Here is a 25,451-nt window from a genome sequence, read left to right on the forward strand (position 1 = left end):
ATTGTTGGTATCCTTAAATTTTATTTCTGCTCACCAAGGTTAATCATGATTGTCTATATCTTTTTTATAGTAATCACTTTTGAATTGTGTTCAGATATGCAGTTTCAGGTGTAATCATCAGAGCTGGTTAGTCAGGCATTCCAGATAGTGGTTCTTTTCAGAACCTTTTTTAAAGGGTTGGTTAACTACCTCAGTAGCAGAGGATTGAACTATACCCTGTCTGTACTGTACATAGAAAATCTTTGTAGATAAAAGCAAGGCTTGTTAAATGATATGAGGGTAAGATTTTAATATACCAAATGTAACATTCTTAGTTGCCTTTAGTTTCAGAGGCTTGTAAGACTTCCTCATGACCATCATAACAGGCCTTGCTTTTGTCGTATTTTGTGGCTGAAAAAGCAGCCTTGCTTCTTCAGATATTGTAGTTATTTGGATGTATAATAGTTTAGCAAGATGTTACTTTTGTAAGACATCAGATGTTCAAAAAAAGTGCATCCGAACTTGTACTAAATACTGCAGTGTCCCTTTATAAAAAGTCAGACTAAAACTGACAATTGTACAGCGAAGCCTGACATTTGGATATTTTGAAGTTTTTTCATAAATCATAGAAATTAGTATACGGCTGTAGTTTAGCTTTTTAGGTAAAAGGTATGTTTCATTAGTGCATTTCTTATTGCTGATCACTGCAAAAACGTGAATCAGCTTTTCCATTTCTTATGCAGGTCATGATAACTTGTAGAATAGAGTACAATCATTTGTGCTATGTTTTTAATTTTCTAAAGCACCTTGATGACAGTGAGTGTTCAGTGGTGAAGCATCCTCTATTGAATCACCCTCAAAAAATTTTTTGCCAAGTCCTAAATTGATAGTTTAAAGTCAGAAGTGAAATTATAGTTTAATTGAGACTTGGTATAAAGAAATCCCTTTTCCCCTTCCCCAAAGGGATACTGCAGTTATATCACATACCCAATAGGCACCATGATGAAGATCAGAGCTTATACTTAATTAAGGTTTTATACACACCAGTTTCCCCAGTAAATGCAAATTTAACAAGAAAATTAGACATGTCATATGTTCAAACTGCTCATGGCAAACAATCATTTTGCATTCCTGCAAATAAAATTGTTTTATACTGTAAGCTGGAGGCGAGTGTAACTTATTTTTGTAATAAAGTTTTTATTTTTTTTATGTGTCATTAATATAAATGTGTGTTAGTATAGAAATATTCTGGTTTAAAAACTTAGAAATGCACACATTTCAGTATGTTTATTTGTACTTACATAATTTTAGATAGTGGTTGCCAATAGCCTGTATGTTTCACATTAATTGGTTTTTTTTATGTTATCTTAATAAACCATTTTAGTATGTTGTATGTCAGTTACTGGGATAGCTGGGACATAGAGTGTAATTTAAAATTTGTCAATAAGTATTCATTGGAATATATGTAAATGTGCCTTGCCGGTTATTGAAACATTACCTACAAAATGAGTATGGGGTGACAAAAATTAGTTCCTGGTGCTTAATGAAACTTTTTGCCACTGATTTTATATATTACCCCGTGCTTTTTTAAAGTACATCTCTCTCAAATCTTAGTGTAAGTTTGAGGGCTACACAGAACATTTACATTTCATTCTAACATACAATGAGTATAATAGGTTGTGGAAAGTGGGTAAACTAAATGTAGCCTTCAGTAAAATTGAATCTCAGTGTAATCCTTGCTGCTGGCATTTCCCAGTTCCAAGGAGTTAAATAAATGATCCCATCAAAGAGGTCATTGCCATGCCTATTGGCACTTTACTGTCATACCCTTTTTAAGGGACACTGTCAAGGTGTTTAAGTTAATTCTCAGAATTATTTGTTGGGATTTTAGAACAAGTTTGTTTGACTTAAGTAAGAACTGCATTGTCAAAGTTGAAAGATGAACATTTTTGTGAGTTCACAAATGTGTTCTTAAGAAAACATTAAAATGTGGAGCTGTGGGTTTCTAAGACTATTTGGCATTCTTAGTTTGGGGATTTGGGAGGGAAAACTGATATTAAAAAATTGTGAAGAATTGATGGGTAATGTAAACAGTGGTGATGAAATATATACACACTCAAGTGAAATCACTTGACAGTGTTCATTTGACTAACTGAATTTAAGCCATTATAATTACTTTTAAAATTAAATAATCATTTGCACTGTTCTGATAATGGGTGCAGTTTTTGAGCAATATAATCAGAGCTAAATATGCATGTAGTGATTAGTGATGTGAACAATTAAGTACTGAGAAGAAATACTAACTGGTATTTTCAAACTTAAATTTCTGTAGTAAAATCAGTATCAAACTCTTATCAGATCAAGGAAAACAGGCAATGCATATAAACATACTTTTGAATGTTGTGTGGCCTATAAAGCAATAATGCAATTTTTATGGAATGTCATGGGATATGAGAAATGGAAATGCAAAAATAACGAATCCTTTAGTAAAAATGTCAACATGTTAAAAAGGGGAATGTTAACTAATGTAGGTTATTGCTATTTGTGATTTGTTTATGGGTTCTTGGCTTTGACAGCTTCAAAGAATGGACGGATGACAAGTTAAAGAAATTTTGTGTATATTGTCAAGGAATGGGTCTTAAATCCAAGAGTCAAGTCCCTTCCTTGGGGTGAAAAATGTATCCTTAAAGCATTCTGATTGTTAAAAAAGAAAACTTGAGTTACCTAACCAAAGCAGACGCAAGATTTTGTTTCTGCAGACTACTTGGCAATCAAAAGTGATCATCGCTTTAATCAGTTTTTAGAAAGTTGCTTTGTGAGAAAATTGTGTTCGATATATTTTCCCAAACATGCATTTTGTGGAAGGTTTTCCAGCATTGTGACTGAATCAGATGTTAGAAATGGGGGGGTGGTGGATTTAGCACAAAAAGAGCGGTTGCACACTCATGATGGCCATTGTAGCATCATGAGAAATTTATCTACCAATTACTGCAAGTCTGATTTAAGAAAATACACTTTCTTCATGATAAACTAGGAACAACATAGGAATGGATTGGTGGGGTTACCTCGGGCATTCACTTGTATATAGCTATTTGAAAAGACTTGTATGAGGGTGAATATCATCATGCTAGATGGGCAAAATTGTCACATTCAGGACAGCTTTTTTTTGATTGCTAAGCCAAAAGTCACTGTTGATCAGAAACATAGCAAAAAAAAACAACAAAAAAAAACCCAGTATGACATAGTCTATTTAAGGGGAGAAATTAAAAAGTAGAAGGACTTCATGCATTTAGGTGAGGGAGCTATCCCCCTGGAGTAAATGATTGCTCAGGTTCCTGAAACTTCCAAGAATACCCACCATGGTTTGTTTTCTCCCCAGTGATGTACACTGTAAAATTTTTATCTGACCGTAAGAATTCAGTGGTGGGTATAAAATGAACGAATAAAGAAGTAGCAGTACATAAAATGAACAGACTTCTGGGGATGGTGTTTCAAAGTGTAGTATTAATTATGCAGTAATACCACTCAATAGGGCATGCCACTACTTTCTTGAGATGCTAATTATAAACCAATGTTTAAAGACATTTTTAACTGTGGGCAAATTAGATGGACTTTTTTGTCTGTCACTTTTTAAAAAAGTACTTAAGATGTAAGTTTTATTAGTACCACAGTCTGCCTTCAGTAATAATGCCTAAAATATTTTTCAGGACCAGGAGCATTCAGTTGAAAGAAACAAATCTTTTTATGAATGCAAAACAGTATTATAACTAATGCCCTGGTCCAAAATTAGGTTTTTAATGATATTAACAGTAGTCTGATAAACATTTAGAAGTCTGGCATTGAGAAACAAAAGCTTGTACCTGACTAGTATTTTTATTAAAAAAAATTAGTTCTGTTAGCTTATTTAAATTCTCTTACATTTATTTATCTGTAGAATTTATATTTATTTCATTCCTTTTATCTCACTGAAAACTGTCTGCAGGCTCTCTGATTTGGATTAGATGTGTGAAGTACTGTCTTTTGCCAAAAACCTCAAATTACCTGTTCTTTTCAACGTAGTGGGTTTGTGCTTGTTTGGAGATCAGTTCAAAAACTATCTGTACTATCTGTACTGCCTCTGATGTTAAGATTTTATGTATAGCATAAGGAAGCTAGCTCTGACTATATTTTCCTAAGAATAAAGACCTATTTTTGTAGCATGTCTTAGGATCTCCAGGAGTCCAAGAATTATTGTGGGTGTCCTCCATCGTTTTTCCTTTAACAGCTTTAAAATAGACACTTGGAATCTTTAGAAGTCTTTCGCCTTTTAATTACTCATACATTCAAAGTAACTAGCCAATGGTACAAACAAATTCCCCAAGATCCCTAATTCAAGCACATGATGGGGAGATGCTGTATAGGATAAATGTATAGTGTTGGTCTCCACTTAATTTTAATTGACGATGAAAATATTCTGTGGTCTCACACACGCCGGTGGACTCAATGAAGAAGTTACTGGTAATTTGGCTCTGCTTTTCTGGTAACATGTCCCCACCATTCAGTGCTCCATTCTCTGTCACTCTGGAGGTTTGGAGATGAGTGACGGAGGTTGTAAGTAATACAGGAGAGGGGAGTGAACAAACTATTTTGCTTTAATAGAATGCTGCACATTTAGGTGACTGCGCAACTGAGATTAGGTAGGTGAAATTGAGCTTAAAATGTGTTCTATTAAGCTAAGTTGGCAAATCATTATCAAAGAATGGGGAACTTTAAATACGTTCAGGAGGTTTTGGCTCAGCCCTAGGATATCTTGGGGGTGGAGGTAGTGTTGGCCACTTCATGAAGACAAAGATCCTTTTAGGTCAGTGCAGAGTTTGTGTTATGATTGCTAACATTTATACTAATGATTGAAAAAAGTTTTTGTCATTTCAGAATAGTCATGGAAGTTTTATACCTGGAAAATTCTTGTACACTACTAGGGGATTTTGAAAACCATTTACATTGCCTATTTGGCTCCCTGTGCAGATGCCATACTAGTACTTTTTTTTTCTTGTTCACGTCAAGACTGCTGAATAAGACTTTTTGGGTGAGGGAGAAGTCCCAATAAACCACTTTGGAAATTAGTGTCTTCAACTGTAAGTTTCCTGAAATTTTTTTTTTTTTTAACACAAGCAATAGATCAAGATAAGGTTATTTTAGAATAATTTACTACAGGCTTCAGTGAATACCTGATTTTTTACTTTGTAGAGTGGTTTAAAAACAAGTTCTAATGAGTCTAATCTGAAGCTGCTATCTGTAATGCACATGAATTGTCATTTCTTCACCTTTTTAGGCGTTCAGTCTGTATTCTGAAAGGATTCTTGTGATACAAAATACGTTTTGGAGAGAATTTTGGGATACCTAAGGGAATTGACATCTGTCATTTATGAACTACAGCCAATTTCTACTTTTCCAAGGCAAAGGACAAAGGTTTTGATGTGGACAAGCCATTACCACCGATTAAGTAAAGAATGTGATTAGGGCGTGTTCACAGTACTAAATGTGTAGAAAAGAGTTTTGTAGATTCCAAAATCTAGTCTTCTAGGTACAGAAACATACCATGACATAAGAGTTCTAAGATCATTATATCTGGTGTGGCTCTATTGCTGTTAATTTCAAATGAGATGAAGAAATTTGAATAATCATGCCATGTGTATAACAACTTTGCATTTCAACTTGTGTCCTGATTTTTTCCTGTGTGAATTAGAAAATGCCAGTACTGCATCATTTGAACACAAAATTGCTAGAACTAGGTACATCTATGTCATGAGTAAAAACCCTTACGACGTCATTTTTCAAGAGAATATTTTTTAATATATTGGTATTCATGTTGCTTTAATTGGAGGACTCAAAAATTAGGCCTCTAAAACTGCTTTATTTAACGCATGGGAAATTAGAAAAGCATATATACTAATTGTGTTTCTTAGTATACTTAATATTTGGAATGAGCTTGGAGGAAAACCAGAAATGAGCAGTATGTCAAAGGTCATCTATATAAAAATTGGTGGAGTACACCTTTCAGTTCTCTGCAGCCATGTGCATATGTAATTGCAGGGTAGTTCTGGCAAAATTTAATATCTTGAAATAGTAAAAATTCACGTGAATTTGCATAAGTTGAATTCCTAGGAATCCAACATTGACAGGTGTAATTTCTTCTAGGCACCCTACCTAACTTCAGGTTCATTTATAAATAGAATTAAAGCAGGATGAAAAGCTTTTATTCTAAAATTATACTTTAAGTCTTAGTTGATGGTTTTCTGAGGATCCATTTAGCATTTAGGACAGCAGCAGCAGTTAGAGGCCCAGCAGCAGATGCTGTGGTTTCTTTGGCTTATCCTCCCTGCTGCTTAGTGTCTTTTGATTAGTCTATTTGAAATACTACCACTCCTTGTTCTTTAAAGTTACTCTGTTTCTTCTCTATGTGGTTTCTTTTGCCTCCTAGGATAGAAGCTCCTCCAGGGCAGGGAAATCTTTTTTTTTTTTTTTTTCTTTTAAATTTATTTATTTATTTTTGGCTGTGTTGGGTCTTCGTTTCTGTGCGAGGGCTTTCTCCAATTGCGGCGAGTGGGGGCCACTCTTCATCGCGGTGCGCGGGCCTCTCACTGTCGCGGCCTCTCTTGTTGAGGAGCACAGGCTCCAGATGCACAGGCTCAGCAGTTGTGGCTCACGGGCCTAGTTGCTCCGCGGCATGTGGGATCTTCCCAGACCAGGGCTCGAACCTGTGTCCCCTGCATCAGCAGGCAGATTCTCAACCACTGCGCCACCAGGGAAGCCCACAGGGAAATCTTTTAATGGTGCTAGGCATTTAAAAATATTTTTCAAAATATTTTTTAGTTTGGTGGAAATAAATTTTCAGTTTAGCTTATTTGCTGAATTAGGCTTAATTGTGGCATGTTAACTTGAAGAAGGAATAAAAAGTTTTGAGCCACTTAATTCACAACATGGAAAGCTTAAAAATTAATGAACACGAAATACTAACGTTTTAAGCAAATTAAGATCATGAAGATCCACATTTAAATCGTCTGACATTAAAAATGTCTTGGAGCTGTCGGTTTATAGACTGCATTAATTCTTATATCAATTTAATTATTGACAGCCCAGCCCAACAATATTTCTTTATGTTGATGTTCACCTTAATTCCAAGCTGCTGAACAAAACAGTATCCATCTACCAAACGCCATCTATACTTCTTTATGAGGAAGGAGTACTTCAAGATAGAATTCTTGTTTTGCTGATGAGTCTAGTTGGTTTTGAGTCCATAAAGTTTGTGTAAGGTTCTTAATGTAGAGCAATTTGGAAAGGATACGTAGTGATGCTTGAGAAAAGCATGAAGGCTAGGTAACCTATACATTAACGTCTTGAGAACAGCTATTTCTAAGAGTAATCCATACTTATTTTAAAATAAAGCCACGGTTGCATCCATATGAATAGTCTTAATAGGTACCTTACGGTTGGTTGCTGGTTGAAGTTAAATCACTTGAGAAGGGTGGCTCTGAATTTAAGGCATTTTCTCACTACAGTATATATACCTACTTGTTTGAGTATTGATGGATAAAGGTGGTATTTATACTTAAATATGTTTAGTTGATATTTTAACTTGATAGTACTTTAAAGAAAATTTAAAAGACTTATACCTGGAAAACAAGATAGAACACAGGATGTGAAAGTCTACTTCTCTGCTCACACCCTAGTCAGTTAACAGAGATGAATGACTCTGTTTAGTTCTGATTGTAGTTAACCTCATATCTTTTAATTACTAAGTTTAAGCAGTATTTTTTTTTTTTTACCCCTTGTGAGACATTTGGCTTACTCTAGTCCTTTTTTTTCTGTTTTAAGTTCAGTCGATTACCTCAACTACACCTAGTACCTGTTTGTTCTTCACTATATGGGGAAACAGCACACTCAATACTTTTTTCCTTCATTTCCCAATTCCTGTTAACTATCTTTACTTTTCTGTCACTTTTTTTCTTCTGGGGCATATATTGATTTTAAATTTTAGCAGTAGAGCGGGCTCATATTATGTATGGACTGTCTTGCTCACTCTTGAATTCTGTCAGTTTTTAAAAAGATAACCAGTTTCTTAAAGAATGCATTGAAATACTACTTCACTTTGTTATCTACTTTCAGTGCTTTTGATTTTTTTCTCAAATGTTTGGTGATTCTGTTTTTTTCATATTTATGAAAGAAAGATCAAAGTGGTCTGGTGTTCCTGGGCCTATCCACTGAGACAGGTGACTGTAAGTTGTGTGTGTGTGTGTGTGTGAGAACACAAAGACTAACAGGCTTTATTATCATTTCCTTGAGGGCAGGCAGGCAGGTAGGCAGGCAAGCTTACCCCTCCAGTGCCAGGAAGCAGAGTGCTCAATTGTAGGAACACTGACTCCTCCTAGGCGGGCGAGTTATTTGCTTTGAGGAGGTGGGTAGACCCTGAAAGCAGGTCTGCAACCCTCAGGCACCTAAATTTCTTCCCTTTCCACTCTTGCTAGCCAGAGGTTTTGCCTTTTCCGGAAGTCACTCATCCCTCCCATGAAAAATGGCTCTTTTTCCTGCAGTCCTCTGGTTGCAAAATGAACAAAGCCTCAGTTCTTCATCTTTTGTACTAATTTGTGCAAATTAATATAAAAAGTGATAGTTTAAAAATAGAACTGAGTAGTAAAATACAACAGTATGGTGTACACTATCTTAGAAGAAACCACCTTAATCTCTGTATAATCACGTGACAGCTCATTTAAAATAAATTGTCTACGAAAAAGTTGGAGTAAATCTTGAAAAGAGAACAGCACCTAGCATGCTAATGGGTATATAGAAGACATTTTGTGACTAAGGATGCAAACGTAGTGGCATTCTTGACTGAGCAAAGCAGATTATTTTGAAAGCCCTTTTTTTGGGAATAGTACGATAGATTTTATTTTAGCATACAATTTCTGAACACTTAGAGGAAACCATTGAGCAGTATTTTGGTTTATCCCCTTTTTTGTTTTTTTGTTTTTTTTTTTGGCCACACTGTGTGGCTTGTGGGATCTTGGTTCCCTGACCAGGGATTGATCCCGGGCCAGGGCAGTGAAAGCACCAAAAATCCCTAGACTACCAGGGAACTCCCATTTCCTTTTTTTTTATTCTTTTTTTTTTTTCTTTGTCCAGTTACATTTAATACAGCATACCTTCATATATTTTCTTTTACTAGTTAATGAGACTACATTCCTTATTTTGGTAGGGGTCTCAAACCTACCTTTTCCAGATTTGTTGTTCTGGGATTTGGTGAGGGTCCATGTTAACCTACTTGTGGAATATATTCTTTTATACTTTTGTCATATGCTCTGTCTTTGCTGATTAGACGGTCTAAATCCTTAAAAAACATTTCCATCTAAAAATGGCAATTCAAACATTTCAGATCGTTTTGCCTATCCTTAAGGACCTCTTCCAGGTATGAAAACCATTTATTTTTTTGGCTGCACTGTGTGGCTTGCAGGATCTCAGTTCCCCGACCAGGGATTGAACTCGGGCCATGGCAGTGAAAGCGCTGAGTCCTAACCACTGGACCATCAGGGAACTCCTCCCTTAAAACCATTTTTAACTGGTTTTATGATATTAAATATTAATTAGTTGATATCAAGGGAGAAACTGACTTTCGAGGTTTTTGGTACCAAAAATCTTGCCTAAGTTTTGAACTAGTTTCAACTAGTGTACCTAGACTGTTTCAATTAAAATTGATGGGGACTTCCCTGGTGGCGCAGTGGTTAAGAATTCACCTGCCAATGCAGGGGACACGGGTTTGAGACCCGGTCCGGGAAGATCCCACATGCCGCGGAGCAACTAAGCCCGTGCGCCACAACTACTGAGCCTGTGCTCTAGAGCCTGAGAGCCACAATTACTGAAGCCTGCACGCCACAACTGCTGAAGCCCGTGCACCTAGAGCCCGTGCTCCACAGCAAGAGAAGCCACAGCAATGAGAAGCCCGCACACCTCAACCAAGAGTAGCCCCCGCTCACCACAACTAGAGAAAGCCCGCGTGCAGCAACAAAGACCAATGCAGCCAAAAATAAATAAATAAATTTATAAAAAAAAAAAAAATTGATGGACATAAGACACACTAATCTCTTGTATTATAGGGCTTTCCCATTCTAATAAGCCTGATGTAGCCTGTTTATATTCACTTTTCATATAAACTTAGAAAAGTGCAGGTTGCTAAAGCAAAAGACTGTGAGTTGATGTAGTCTCACAATTTCAATGACTTAGATACTCCCTCTTATTTCCCCAATAGTCTCAGGTGAAAAAATTATTTTTTTCTTAATCATTGAGACATTTAATAAAAGGAACTGTGCAAACACAAATATAACCTCTGGTCCTGAGTTTACTTTCCTGTAAAAAGATGCTATTAGACTGTGATATTTTTCTAGCTTTCAACATTCTATGAGATACAGCTTGTGTTAAAAAAAAAAATTCTGGGACCTCCCTGGTGGTCTAGTGGTTAAAACTGCTCGCTTCCAATGCAGGTAGCACAGGTTCAATCCCTGGTTGGGGAACTAAGATCCCATGTGTGGTGCAGCCAAAAAATAAAAAATACTTTAAAAAAATTCTGCCTAGATAGTTTTTTGCTTTATTTCATTCATACTTTTGTTGTGAAGACCTCGTTTTACAAAATGCAGGAAATGTTACAGTACTGTTCATTTTCCCTGTAATACCTTATATATTATGAACATTTCCTGGTACATTATTTTTGTGATGCTTAGTTACTATTTGAGGGAGAGAGTGGTAAGACAAACCTTTCTTAAAGCCATACATTCTGAGTAATAAAACTCTCAACTCTTCACAGAGCATTATTCAAGTTATTTCCAAGTTCCCTAAATTAGTGTGTTAATGTTGTACTAGTTAAGAGTCAACCTGTGTAAGATGTCAATTAAAATTAGCCATATGGAGCTACTTTTGTGCTAGTATGTTTTTTAGGTTTTAGAATTAGTGTTCATTTACTTCGGTCTCTCTGTTCTGAAATTCTAGGCAAAACTCATTTAGTGTAAAGCTAATAAATATATTAACCTGATCAGGAAATAAAAGACAGGTTAACTGCTAAACCAGCCTCCCAAATTTGCTTTAATAATAATTCAAATATTTTCTAAAAATTATAGAGTGTAAGTGTTCTCCTAAGCACCAGCAATCTCCTCTTCCTCTCCGTCCCTAGTAAGCTGTCTTTAAGTTGAAACACCATGTATTTCATAATCAGGATAAAGCATATTATTGCACCTTTTCCTAGGTAGCGTGGTGATTTTGGAATGATGCCCCTTTTAAGTTGATTTTCTTCTCCCCTCTGTTTTCAAGAACTGTTCACAGGATACCAGTAGGCTGATATGAAAGTTGTATTTTTTTAAAGCTTTAGGGAATTTCCTGGCGGTCCAGTGGTTAGGACTTGGCGTTTTCACTGCCGGGCCCGGGTTTGATCCCTGGTCAGGGAATTAAGATCCTATAATCTGCGAGAAAAGCTTTAACTTCTCTGAGGCATTGAATCACTCTGCTTGAAAAGTTTCCTTGCTACTTTGCTGGTTATCTTAATATTCTCTATCCTGTTCTTATCTGTTCTTATTTCCCCATTTTTCTTCTATACTTGTCTCCTTGATCTCAACTGTATTTCCAGCTTCGTGTCACATCTGTGTGGACTCCTGCTTAAATGTCAGGGCTTGATCTGTTATATGCAGGTTTGCCATTCCAGCTCTTTGCTGTACATGTTAGAGTGCTTTGCTCTGTCAGTGATTATATGCTGTTAATTTATCACATCCAGTTACACTTGATGACTTATTGAATAGGCCTAAAAATCCTCTCTATCCAAGTCCTACTGTACCCTTTGAGAAGTTCAGGTCAGGTCTGGCTGAACTTTATATTTACAAAGATCTTAAGTGGTTCCAGATTTATAAGTAGCACATTATAATGGCTCTCCATATCTATGTCTACAATAGCACTGTCTAGTAAAAATAAAATGCAAGCCATATATGTAATTTATAATTTTATAATTTGGTCTGAGCTCATCCTTCTCACCTTAACCTTCCATTGGTATTGCCTGTAAGCAAACTGCTGGCCTGGTCTTTCTTTGGCTCACTTCACATTTCTGGTGTCTTATTAGTGTGTGTCCCCAACCCACCCTTCCAAGCCAAGCTCTCAAAAATCCTCTTCAGCGAAAATAGTAAAGTCTCCTTGCTGTATGTGCGTTAAAATGATGATCAACAAAGTATCCCTGAGGAACATGTACAGTTAGGGGAACATCAAAAGTCCTGGCTTTCTGGAGTTTATATAAGGCTGTTAGCTGATGTTTTTTCCTTTATTGCTTGTGCAGGTTTGTAACATAGCTATTTATGTATGAGTCAAAACCCCAAATCTACTAACCTCTGATTAAAGGTAACTTTAGGAGCAAAACCATGGTTTTAAAATATTTGGCAATATTTGAAAATCTGGTATCTCTATGCTTTGTAATTGCAAGAAGAATCTTCAGAAACATTTAAATTAATATTCATTATATTTAAAACAAATTATATTCATTATTGCTGCTACCCTTCAAATTCATTTTCTGTCAACAGTGTATGTGGTAATTACAATTTCCCATCCTCTACTGTGATCAGTAACAGCTTCATATGCTGCTTTACACAGTGGGAAGAAAGCTATGAAACTCGGCAGAGACTGAATATGTAAGTAGGCTTAAACTAATTTAGGGATAATACGTGATGTGTTATCAACATTTGAAAATCCAGTTCATGAAAAGGACTGTTTAGGTAGGGCTATTTGTTGTTTGTCTCTTAACTCTGAAGCTTTACAAAAATTGCTCCAATCCTACCACCAATGTTTCTGTGGGCATTCTTGGAGAAGCTTTCTTAGTCTCAAGAAATATAAAGAACTGAACGTGAGCTAATCTTTTAAATTACATATATATATATATAAACTGAAAATAGAAGTGATAGAAATGCTCAGTGAACATCTGGGATAGTCTTAATGATATTGAATAAATAAGTATATATCTTGAACTGTTTTTACAAAATTGAAGAGTATAGGCCATATGACTTTCTGATAGTGCTCAAAATTCAGACTGTTTTAAATGTGTTCATCTGAGCTAAAAACCCTAAATTTAAATGGTAACTGTCTTTCAATATACAAGGGCAATTTTCCAATAAAATTTTTTTTAGTAAGAATTTCCAATTTATTAAATATTTCTACTTAGATATATTGTACTGAGTTGTGGGGTTTTCTTGTTTTGTTTATTTTTGGCTGTGTTGGGTCATCGTTGCTATGCGTGGGCTTTCTCTAGTTGCGGCGAGCGGGGGCTACTCTTAGTTGCAGTGCGCAGGTTTCTCATTGCGGTGGCTTCTCTTGTTGGGAGCACGGACTCTAGGCGCGCGGGCTCAGTAGTTGTGGCGCACGGGCTTCGTTGCTCCACGACACGTGGGATCTTCCTGGACCAGGGCTTGAACCCGTGACCCCTGCATTGGCAGGCGGATTCTTAACCACTTCGCCACCAGGTAAGCTCTGTGGGGTTTTTTTAATGTTTGTTTTTGATTGATTGTTTAATAACTGGAATCAGTTTACCAAAATACAGAAAGTTTCTTTTTAAAATTGAAGATAAAAATTGATTTTAACTATTTTGGTAGCAACCTTACTAGAACTGGAATTGAAGTACCGATATTAGTGATCTTCACAATTCTGAACCAACCCTACCTAGCTGTATGGTGGTTTATATGTACCATGTCAAAGTGCTTTTGTTTTTGTATTTTAGAAAACAGCTACTGAGAGGTAAGAGGAACGACTGCAAAGACTTTCCAAAATATTTTCAGGAGTTACTGAAATCAGTTGAAAGCTGTATTTAAACATCTGAATATAGTTAGCATTTTTCCTTTATGAAAGAAAGCTATTGTGTCTATAGTAAACATAAGAAATAAGGTGGAATGCTTTACTTATTTAAAGGATAACTTTAACTTTTTTTTAAATTTTATTTTGGGCTTTGTTGGGTCTTCGTTGCTGCACGTGGGCTTTCTCTAGTTGCAGAGAGCGGGGACTACTCTTCGTTGCGGTGCAAAGGCTTCTCATTGCGGTGGCTTCTCTTGTTGCGGAGCACGGGCTCTAGGCGCCTCGGCTTCAGTAGTTGCAGTGCACGGGCTCTAGGGCATGCGGGCTTGAGTAGTTGCAGCGTGTGGGCTCAGTAGTTGTGGCTCGCGGGCTCTAGAGTACAGGCTCACTAGTTGTGGCACATGGGCTTAGTTTCTCCGTGGCATGTGGGATCTTCCCGGACCAGGGATTGAACCCCTGTCCCCTACATTGGTAGGTGGATTCTTAACCACTGCGCCACCGGAGAAGTCCCTATGTAACTTTAAAAAAACTTTTTAGATGAGAAAGACATTGGCCATCTTATACAAAGAGTAGTAGTATTAGATTATAAGTGCCTTTTCCAATCTTTAACATTTATCAACAGGCAGGTGGATATATTTTCAGTTCCTAATCAGTTAATAATTTATATTTTCTGAAGTTATGAACTGTTAACATCAAAGTGAGGTTTAAGAGGATGGTTATTCCAACATATCTTAGAAATAAGATGACAAACATTAAATGCTTCATTTTTGTTGCTAAGATAAAATGAGACCGCCCAGAATTTCATGCTCAAACAGCTTTTATCCAGAGTATCTCTTTGATCCACTGGTTCTGTAAAGCTGTAGTTCTTCATATCTTACCATTGGAAGTTTTACTTCACGATCATACAAAAAAGTGGGGGTTAAATATGGAAATCGTAACTGCATTTTGAACATCTTGCACTCCCATCCAAAAATCCCTTAATGCTCCTCCTTGAATTGTACAGTCTCCATTGTAATGAGTTTCCTTTTTTTGAAAATCAAGGAAAGGAACATTTCTCGCAGTATAAAAGGCAGTTTAATGGTTCCTGTTACAGGTGGTATTATGTCCAGAAGTTGATACATAGGGATAGGTTGTGGGGAGAAGAGGGTATTATGAAATGTAAAATTAAGACTGTAAAAGTAACATTACAAATGCCACAAAAGGTAAAACAAGAACCTTGATGCTTTGAGACTCGGGGGCGGAGGAACTGGGGTTCGGAAATGCCAAACCTGTGACAGGAAAGCATACTCCATATTACAGGAGGCAGCTGTGAGAGGGAGGGACTGAATGGCTCCAAGGGGTAGTGGGTAAGTATGCCTCTATCCTTTTCCTGACACATATGCCACACAAACATTGGCCCTTGACAGTTAAAGCCTGGTGTACATTCAGGGTCCTCAGCGTTAAGTAGGCCCAATCACTGGGATTCAGGTAGTCAACGCCATCTTTTCAGATTCCTGTACCAATGTAAAAAGCAATTTATGCAGTTTGTTGGTGGGTTGGGGGAATCAGGTTTAATCAGGTAGAAGCATTTAAAATACTTTGCCTAGTGCTGCATAACTGCTGAAAATTAGGTGAAAGCAAAGAGATAAATCCTAGTCTGCTCAAATTATTGTCTTCCCAGAGGACTTTCCTGATCCTCACCAGCTGAAAATTTCCCTTTCCCCTCACCTGTCATTAAAAAAGACTTCTATTATTACAGACTTTATATATAAATATGTCCTGTGTGATATTATTTTTCATGTGTGACACATTATTTTTCATGTGTGACATGTCTCCTTCACTAGATTGTAAGCCTTTGGAGGTCAGAAAACACCTAAATCATTGGTTCTACCACCGCATTTAGTACAGTGCCTTATACCTATTTGCTAATAAATATTCATTAAAATAATGGAGATATTGTAGTTTGGTGTTTATGAGCCCTTTAGATGAATGCGTTATCAACTATTTTTTACTTTTTGTAGTCTGCAAATGTTCCCCTAGCATATGTGATAATTGTGGCATTTATAAAAAGTCTACACATTAAGTTGTACTGGCCCCTCCGCAGCTAACACTAGTCTGGAGCAGCACCGTCTAGTAGAAATGTAGCACAATCCACATATGTAATTCAAATTTTTCTAGTTGCCACATTACAAAAATAAGAAACACAAGAGATTAATTTTTAGCCCATTATTTCCAAAATATCGTTTAACATGTAATCAGCTTTTAAAAGTTTAGATACTTTATATTCTTGTTTTCACGCTAAGCTTTCAAAATCTGATGGTGTGTTTTACACTAATAACACATGTCAGTTCAAACTAGCCACATTTCAAGTGCTCAATAGCCAGATACTGGCTAGTGGCTGCAGTATTGCACAGTGCAGGTCTAACACTTGAGGGCAGGCAATAAAAACCGCTTTGGAAAAAAAAAACCGCTTTGGACCTCAGTTTCCTGTAAGGTATCTCATAGCTTTGGTTTCATGTCATTGTCATTTTACGTTGTTGAAGTCCAAATAAAGCTAATTGACTTGACTTTTTTTGTCATGTTTATAAATCCATAAAATAAAACTTTTTGTATTAGGCATTGTACAAAGACATTTAATAGGCACTTTCCACCCAATTTAATCTTCCTTAAAACTTCTGAGGAAGGTAACTGTTTAGAGTTGAGGATTCCAGGTTTGAGATATATCAAGTTAACCTTGCTCAAAGAATTTGCCAGTAGAAGGTGAAGCTGATTTCAGAACCAGGATTCATTACGGATATCTCATATCCCCACTAGGAAGTTCGTATCTTTTAATAAAAAGTTGGAAAAAAAAATTCAAGCTCTGTGTATGAGTTCTGATGTGGGTACCAGACCATAAGTTTAAAGAGAAAACATGTGATGGAGTAAAAATTTTATTTCATTAGATGAAGTTGGATCAATAGGAATTTTTTTCTTCTTTTAGGTGGGGATTTTGTAAAATTTTCTTATAGCATAAGTTTATTTTTTCCTTTTCTGAGCATAAGAGCAATATGAAAATTTAAATTGGACTATTGTCTAGTTAGCTTATTCTAATTGCCCCTTCAAAGAAAATCATATGGGAAAGGAGTTTTAGTTGGATGTTGTAAAGATGTCTAATATGAAAGAACAGAAAACATTTTATCATTAAAATGTACTGGCTCTCAGTGAAAAGTTGAACAGGAATTTCAGAATGAGCCTATAAAGAAGCAAATTTTTTTTTTTTTTTTTTTGCAGTACGCGGGCCTCTCACTGTTGTGGCCTCTCCCATTGTGGAGCACAGGCTCCGGACGCGCAGGCTCAGCGGCCATGGCTCACGGGACCAGCCGCTCCGCGGCATGTGGGATCTTCCCCGACTGGGGCACGAACCCGTGTCCCCTGCATCGGCATGCGGACTCTCAACCACTGCGCCACCAGGGAAGCCCAAGAAGCAAAATTTTTAAACAGAAAAAGATTGGCAATGTACCTTCCCAACAAGTTTAATAAAGTAACTTACCCAATTATAAAGTACTCAAGTCCACAGTAGGCACTTGATGCATGTAGATTAATTCAACATACACCTTTTATTTATACTTCAGTTTAGCCCTAGAATGTTCATATAAACGAGGGGTTATACGTAGTTCAAAGGCACTAAAAAAAAAAAAAAGTTGAAAAAGTGAAACAAACGTTTATGTACCTCAAAAAAAAAAAAAAAAGCCCTAAGCTTTCCAATGATGTTGTTACAGAGTAATCCTACAATATATTTGCGATGTTAGTTTAAACAATACCTAACGATGAGGATCAGTGAAATTGATACTTTTATACCATTGTGGAACTGGCTAACCATTCTAGGAAGAAATTTGACAGTATGTATCATGTTCTTACTCTTTGATCCAGCAATTGTACTGATGTTGATCCTAAAGAAGTTATTAGAAATGTGTATAATTTGTGATCAAGGGTGGGAATAATCATAATATCAATGAAATTAAATGGCAATAATAAAGGATGGTACATTCTGAAGGAAAATAATGCATAAAGATGATCCATGTATTCGGAATAATAACATGGGAAAATAGTCATTAAACTGTCCATACACCATGGTTTTTATGTTTTTAGAAAATCATTTCTGAACCTGTCTCCGCACTTTGGAGGGTAAGATACTAAGAAAGAGAAAAGACATACAGCATGAGAACCGGCTCTGGGGTTAGAATGGCTTCCAACCCAGGGTTCGCTAGCAGTATGATTCTGAGCAAGTTCCTCTCCCGCTCAGTAATGTCAGTAATCTAGCTGTAAAATAGGAAAAACCAGAGTACCTCTATCCGGAGGTGAATGTGTGAAGGTTAAATGAAAGTGCTTAGCGCGCCGCCTAAGTAAATTTTACTTATTATTACGATACTGTCTTCCTGCATCTGTCAAAGCAGCGGAGAATACGGAAATTAAAATTTAGAAATGTGATGCCTTAGTAACGCGAAAGCCGCAGGACACTCTACAAGAGGTATGCAACCTAACCTTTCAAGCTGCCTCACCCAAACGCCTGGGTTCTGGTTGGGCCCGCGGGGCTGTAGTGAACTGAGGTCTGCCTCGCCCGTGAGCACGTAAAAGATGCTTTCTCGCAGGGCTGGCGTCCCGGTGGGTTGGACTCTTCCGTGTTCCAGGGTTGTTTTACTCACCCACGCGCGGCCCGTGCAAACTAAGGACTGAGAGGTGTCCCCCCTCCTCCCATTTGGGCGTCATGCAAACCTTGGACCTGTCCCCACGTAGAGCTGAGCTTACGGAGTGGAGGCGTGGAGAGTGCTGGGGGACGCGTCACAAAGACTACAGTCCCCAGCGGCCCGCGAGCTCAGGGAGTCCCGCAGGCAGGGCCCGACGGCTGCGGGCGGCTGCAGTTTCTCCTGTGCTCGGGCACAACCTTCTGTCTTTCCTCCGCAATACAGGCGGTTACTGGGTGCTGCAACTTCCCCCCGATTTCCGAAAAGGGCCGGTAGCTGGGGAACTGGGCCCTCCACCAGAGGCCGGCGCGTGGCTCCTACACGGGGGCTGAGCAGCGGGACCGACAGGCCTTGCGCGGAGTGACGGCGGACACGTCGTACGGCTGAACCCCAGGCGGATGGGGGCGCGGCCGCGCACGCGCGGCGGAGCCCGTGGGCGGGGCTTTGGGCAGCTGCAGCCGGCGGACCGTCCGCCGGTCGCCGGCGGTCTGGGTCCGCTGCCCGGCCCGGGGGCGGAGACGCGGGAGGTTGATGGGGGGTCGCCTCGACCTCAGCCTCAGTCTGTAGTGCAGCTTCAGCCACGCCGACGGAGATGGCGCCCTGGGTGCGGACGTTGGGAGAGAAGCTGAAGCAGCGTCTGCGGCTGGACGTAGGACGCGAGATCTGTCGCCAGTACCCGATGTTCTGCTCCCTGCTGCTCTGCCTCAGCGCCGCCTCCCTGCTCCTCAACAGGTAACGCGGCGGCGCCGAGCCAGCCGGGCGGGGGGCAGATGGCAGCTCTCCTCCGAAACTGCGGACGCAGGCCGCGTTGCATCGCTGCGCGGAGAACGTCGGGCTGCACAGCTGCGGGACGTGGGGCCGCCTGCGGGGCCTCAGGGGAGAGCGACTCGGGGAAGCCGGGCTGGGCGCCGGAGCCCGGAAGTGCGGGCGGGGTTGGGCTCGAGTACCCCCTCTCCCAAGGCCTCGTCTCCTCAGCCACCCGGACCCCATTCGTCCCTTGTTTTCACCCATTTTTTAAAACCTGGGCCTCCATCAACGATGCTTTTCAGGATGAAATCTGTCCGGGCGTTACGGTCAGCTGATAGAGGAGGGTGCAAGGTCCTGTCGCAGTCGCAGGTTTAGACGCACTCCCCTAGCTCTCACCGCGGGCGCGCACGGCCACCCACAATATAGATCACAGTCGATCACGGCTTTTCCCGCAGTGTTGTTGATTACAGTGCAAGGTCGTAAAGATTTTCTGAACCCAAGTCGGAAAGCAAAATAGTACCATCATCTCTAGAATAGTTTTAAAGGTAAGACTGAAAAGTAAAATTGGTAAATTTAATTGACATTTTGAAAACGGAAGGTTCTGCCCCTGAAATAAACTGGTAGATTTTCTAGAAACGGTAACGATGACATAGGAAGTAGTGGAGAAATGTTCCTTTAGAATTATCTTCAGATTTGCATTCGGTGGAAAGAAATCTGAGACAGTTGTCAGCGACAGCATCTGCATGCTGTTTCCTCTGATGTTTCGAGCGTGCAGCCATCCTTACTCTTTATCTGGAAGTAGTTAATCCCCAAGGATAGGAACGGGGAAGCATTCACAAGAAATTTGGTAGTTTAATTTTGCTCTAAGATAACCGTTTCCTGTGACTGTGTTGAAGTTGGGTTTCTTCCCTGGCCTCTTTGCTTTCTTATTAGTTGACTCTGGGTTTATATAATATTAGGTTTAAACAGCGATTGATATTACTGGAAAATGTACTTTGATTGTCATGGCAAGATGTTTGATTGTAAGAGTATGGAAGAAGTGGAATCCTTAAGAGAGTGGAAAATATTAAGTACTTACTTGCTTTGTTATCTGGAAGGTATTTCAAGCCAGATTAACAGGTTTAGTCTGAAAAACATGTAAACTTTATACGATTATTAAGTTTTGTCCAGGGATTCTTACTTGTCTTCTTTGGGAGTCGGGTCAGTTTAGGTCTCTAAAGTAGGGCAACTATGTAGGAGCAGGTTTAACTAGATTTCCAACTTAATCATAGCATCCAGTGTTCTATGTTTTTAAGGAGTCATAGGATAGCATCAGGTCTGTATAACATCTGATCTCTGTACCCTGTATTTGTGTTATGCAAAGAAAGAAGGAAATAACACATAAGTGTTATCTCTGAGTGGTTGGATTTATGAATGAAATTGTTTTCGCATACATGGCACATCTATTCAGAAATTTAAAAATATATATGTATGTGTATATAATGCAGAAAACATTGGGGGCATAACTATGGAACTAGAAAAAAATGAGAAGATATGCTTTATACATATGTTCAACAAATGATTTCTGTACAGGCATTTCACCAGTTAAGTTTTTTTTTTTTTTTTTTTTCCCCGTACGCGGGCCTCTCACTGTTGTGGCCTCTCCCGTTGCGGAGCACAGGCTCCGGATGCGCAGGCTCAGCGGCCATGGCTCACGGGCCCAGCCACTCCGCGGCATGTGGGGTCTTCCGAGACCGGGGCACGAACCCGTGTCCCCTGCATCGGCAGGCGGACTCTCAACCACTGCGCCACCAGGGAAGCCCACCAGTTAAGTTTTAGAAATAACTTTAAAAGAAATTTTCAGTTTAAAATCTCCCCTGGTTGGGAATTCCCTGGCAGTCCAGTGGTTAGGACTCCGTGCTTCCACTGCTGGGGGCCTGTGTTCGATCCTTGGTCGGGGAATTAAGATCCACTGCAACATTTAAAATGGATAACCAACAGGGACCTTCTGTATAGCACAGGGAACTCTGCTCAATACTATGTAACAACCTAAATGGGGAAAGAATATGAAAAAGAGTGGATACATGTATATGTATAACTGAATCACTTTGCTGTACACCTGAAACTATCACAACATTGTTAATCAACTATACGCCAATATAAAATAAAAAGTTAAAAAAAAATACCACAAGCCACCTGGTAGAGCCAAAAAAAAACCCCTCCAAAAAAACCCACAAAATACACACACACACACACACAAAACAACAACAAAACCCAAACAAAAACCACACAAAAAAACCCAACCAAACAAAAACTCCCCTGGTTAGTATGGTTAAACTTAGACTAATACTCTTTTTTTTTTTTTTTTTTTTTTTTGGCTGTGTTGGGTCTTCATTGCTGCACAGGCTTTCTCTAGTTGCGGTGAGCAGGGGCTACTCTTAGTTGCAGTGCGCAGGCTTCTCATTGCGGTGGCTTCTCTTGTTGCGGAGCTCGGGCTCTAGGCACGTGGACTTCAGTAGTTGCAGCGTGTGGGCTCAGTAGTTGCAGCAGGTGGGCCCTAGAGTGTGCAGGTTTCAGTAGTTGTGGCGCATGGGCTTAGTTGCTCTGCAGCATGTGGGATCTTCCTGGAGCAGGGTTCGAACCCATGTCCCCTGCATTGGCAGGCCGATTCTTAATCACTGCACCACCAGGGAAGTCCCGGACTAATACTCTTTTTGAAATTAATTTTTTCTCTAGTTGCCTTGAAACTTTAACTCCTAAAGAACTCTCAAGGTGTTATTTAGCATATAAAATTTTCTTTCAATATGCATTAAAATTATGAATCTTATCTGTGGAAAGATAAATGGATATAACCTTTGGACCATTGTAACTGATTTATGGGAAGAATAGAGTAACATACTTTATATATTTCAAATTATGATATCACCTTTGCAGTATTGTTGGGATAAATTAAGAGCATAGATACAATTACATATAGATTTGTTGGCCAGTCATAGGATTGAATATTTGAATATTATAATTAGGAACATTTTAAGTTAATCCTAATAATAATGGTAATAGTTATAATAGATAACACTTTGTGAGTACTTTGTTTGGCTCAGGTATTGTGTTAAGAGTTTTCATTTATTATTATTATTATTTGTATAGATTTTTTCCTAGCGTTTAACTGTAATTGAGGTTTCTAAAAAATATATTTATTTATTTTTGGCTGCGCCAGGTCTTAGTTGTGGCAGGTGGGCTCCTTAGTTGCAGCTCACCAGTTCCTTAGTTGCGGCATGCATGTGGGATATAGTTCCCTGACCAGGGATTGAACCTGGGCCCCCTGCATTGGGAGCATGGAGTCTTATCCACTTTGCCACCAGGGAGGTCCCCTTCATTTATTATTGAGGCAATTTATTGATGTGGTTGAAAGTTTTGAATCTGAAGCTTGATTGTAAGAATTTTATTCTGACTCCTCCTTTAACTAGTTATATGACTTTGGATAAGTAATCTAATTTTTATCTGTCCCAGTCCCATAATCTGTAAAATGGGCATAATACTAGTACCTACATTATACGGTTACTTTGATGAGTGAAGTGGGTTAACACATGGAAAGTGCTTAGAATGGTGCTCAGCACATGTGCTCTTATTAAATGTTAGCAGTTATTTTTGTCTTATTTATCCTCACAACACTGTGAAGTAGGTACTGTTACTAGCCTCAGTGACTGTTTTTATGAGATATAACTTACAGAAAAGTGTATAACACATATGTAATTGTATAGTTCTGTGAATTTTAAAATATAGCTCCCCATGTAACCACCACTCAGATCAAGATGTAAAACATTTTTAGCAACTTAGTAGGCTCCCTTGTCAATAACTTTCTCCTTGTCATGTATCAGTTTTGTTGTTTTTGAACTTCATATTAATGGAATCATATGGTCTTGTATCTGGTTCCTTTTTCTCAACTCTCCTTTTGAGATTTATCCATATTGTTGCATATATCAGTAGTTATTCTTTTTTGTTATTGTGTCGTATTCCATTGAGACTATGCCACACTTTGTCCATTCTTTTGAAAGGCATTCGAATTGTTTACAGTCTTTGGCTATTATGAATAATGCTGCTGTGAATATTCTAATATATATTTCTTTTGATAGACATATGTACTTATTTCTTTTGGGTTTATATACCCATAAATGAAAGTGCTTAATCATAGTATATACATTTGTTTAACTTAAGTAGATACTGCCAGACAGTTTTCCAAAGTGGTTATACCAATTTTACTCTTGCCAAAAATGTTTTACAGTTCTGTCTGATATGGTTTATAGGTTTAGTTTAGCCATTTTAGTGAGTATATAGTGGTAGCTCATTGTAGTTTTAATTTGCAGGTCCTTGATTAGCCCCATTTTACAAATAAGCAAACTGAAGCCTAGAGTTGTTCAATAACTTTCTCAGGCTCATAGATAGTAGCAAAATGGGATTCTAATGTAGATCGTTCAGATTTAGAAGCCCAGACTTTTAAAATTACATTAAAAAGACATTGTTAAGAAAAAATACTTATTATTGATAACTTTCTAAATAACATTGACTCATATAAACTGTAAAGAAGTCAGAAAATAGAAATATAAAGACGACGTTAAAAATCACTCATAAATTTACCATTCAGAGTTGACTACTGTTGTTAACATTCTAGTCACTTTTACCTGCAGTTTGCAATTTTATTTTATAAATTGCGATTTTTTTCTGTATATATAGCCTTCTTCTATATATGGAGCCTGCTTAATATGTTTTAGTATTATTTTCTTTATTACTTTTCAGATTACCACAACTGGCTTACATACACTTAACTTAGTATTTAAAAAAAATTATTTATTTGTTTATTCTTTTGGCTGTGTTGGGTCTTTGTTGCTGTGCGCAGGCTTTCTCTGGTTTCGGTGAGCTGGGGCTACTCTTCATTGTGGTGTGCGGGCTTCTCATTGCAGTGGCTTCTCTTGTTGCTGAGCACTGGCTCTAGGCACATGGGCTTCAGTAGTTGTGGTACCTGGGCTCAATAGTTGTGCCTCATGGGCTCTAGAGCGCAGGCTCAGTAGTTGTGGCTCATGGCCTTATGTTGCTCCGTGGCATGTGGGATCTTCCCAGACCAGGGCTCCAACCCATGTCCCCTGCACTGACATGTGGATTCTTAACCACACTGCCACCAGGGAAGTCCCTTAACTTAGTATTAAGACAGGCTTTTCCAAGTACTTTTATGAACTTATTTAATCATCATAACAACCCTATGAGTTAGGTGTTATTATTATTACCCCATATTATAGAGGCCCAAGCAAGAGTCAGAGAGATTAAGTAATTTGCATTGTGTCATAGCCAGGATTAGAACCCAGACAGTCAGACTCTACAATGTTTTTGTTTCCAAACTAAGTGGGTCTTTCACTGTTATGTTCTGTTTCTTTTGTCTATTTTTCTCTTTCTACAACAGTACCAAATTTTTTTTTAATGACAGTATTATAGTTTTGTAGTGTGTTTTTATATACAGCTGGGTTGTAGGCTGGAACATGTACATATGGCCTTCACGTGTGGCTTTTTTCCCAGCCTGGTGCTGGGTTACAAGGGTGAGTATCCTGAGAAAGAGATTCTGGTGGAAGCTGTATCTTTTTTATGACCTATCCTTGGAAGTTAGGCAGTTAGGCAGCTTCACTTCTGCCACATTCTTTTGGTTAGGAGTGAGTTATTAAGGCCAGCCTCTATTCCAGGGGAAAGAAATTAGGCTCCTGCTTTTGATGTGAGGAGGGCAAAGAATTTGCACAGTTTTTATTTAATTTGTCAATTAAATATTCTATCAATAGAATTGATGAGTTAACTGTATTTAATGGTTTCATCCATGAACATAATCTTTCTCCATTCATTCAGATCTGCTCTGATGTCCTTTTAATAGCTTTTTTTTCATTTAAAAACTTTATTATGGAAAACTTAAAACACAAAATAAAAATAGAATAGTACAATGAAACCTGTAAATACCTATCACCCAGCTTCAAAAATGATCAGCTCAAAGTCCAGTATCAACCCCTCCCCCAATTATTTTGAAGGAAATCCCACATGACATATTTTATCAGCAAACATTAAACATTTCAGTATGTATCTCTAATAGATGGGAGCTTTTTTTCTATGTAACCACAATACCATTTCACATTAAAAAAAAAACTAATTTCTTAGCATCCTTAAATATCTATTCAGTGT

The 25,451-nt window shown here is 38.3% G+C and overlaps 2 protein-coding genes across 14 annotated transcripts in view; both read left to right on the plus strand.

The window, feature by feature from the left end:
* SYNCRIP (synaptotagmin binding cytoplasmic RNA interacting protein) overlaps positions 1-4,180 on the plus strand; it is a 29,448-nt gene extending 25,268 nt beyond the window's left edge. For 2 of the 4 annotated variants that reach the window (XM_032650986.1, XM_032650997.1), the window contains one exon: positions 1-4,180. This exon is cut by the window's left edge. The gene's annotated coding sequence lies outside the window, so the exon portion shown is untranslated. The other 2 variants (XM_032650991.1, XM_032650993.1) reach the window with 2 other exon arrangements.
* Positions 4,181-18,940: 14,760 nt separating this feature from the next.
* The window catches only part of SNX14 (sorting nexin 14), a 68,343-nt gene continuing 61,832 nt past the window's right edge, over positions 18,941-25,451 (plus strand). For 7 of the 10 annotated variants that reach the window (XM_032651876.1, XM_032651882.1, XM_032651884.1 and 4 more), the window contains exon 1: positions 18,969-19,247. In XM_032651876.1, the coding sequence (XP_032507767.1) occupies positions 19,108-19,247 (140 nt within the window). In that variant the 5' untranslated portion in view covers positions 18,969-19,107. Of the gene's footprint in view, positions 19,248-25,451 lie in introns of all 10 variants that reach the window. The other 3 variants (XM_032651883.1, XM_032651879.1, XM_032651886.1) reach the window with 3 other exon arrangements.

This window comes from Phocoena sinus, chromosome 12 (genome assembly GCF_008692025.1).
Source record: "Phocoena sinus isolate mPhoSin1 chromosome 12, mPhoSin1.pri, whole genome shotgun sequence".
Lineage (NCBI taxonomy): Eukaryota > Metazoa > Chordata > Mammalia > Artiodactyla > Phocoenidae > Phocoena > Phocoena sinus.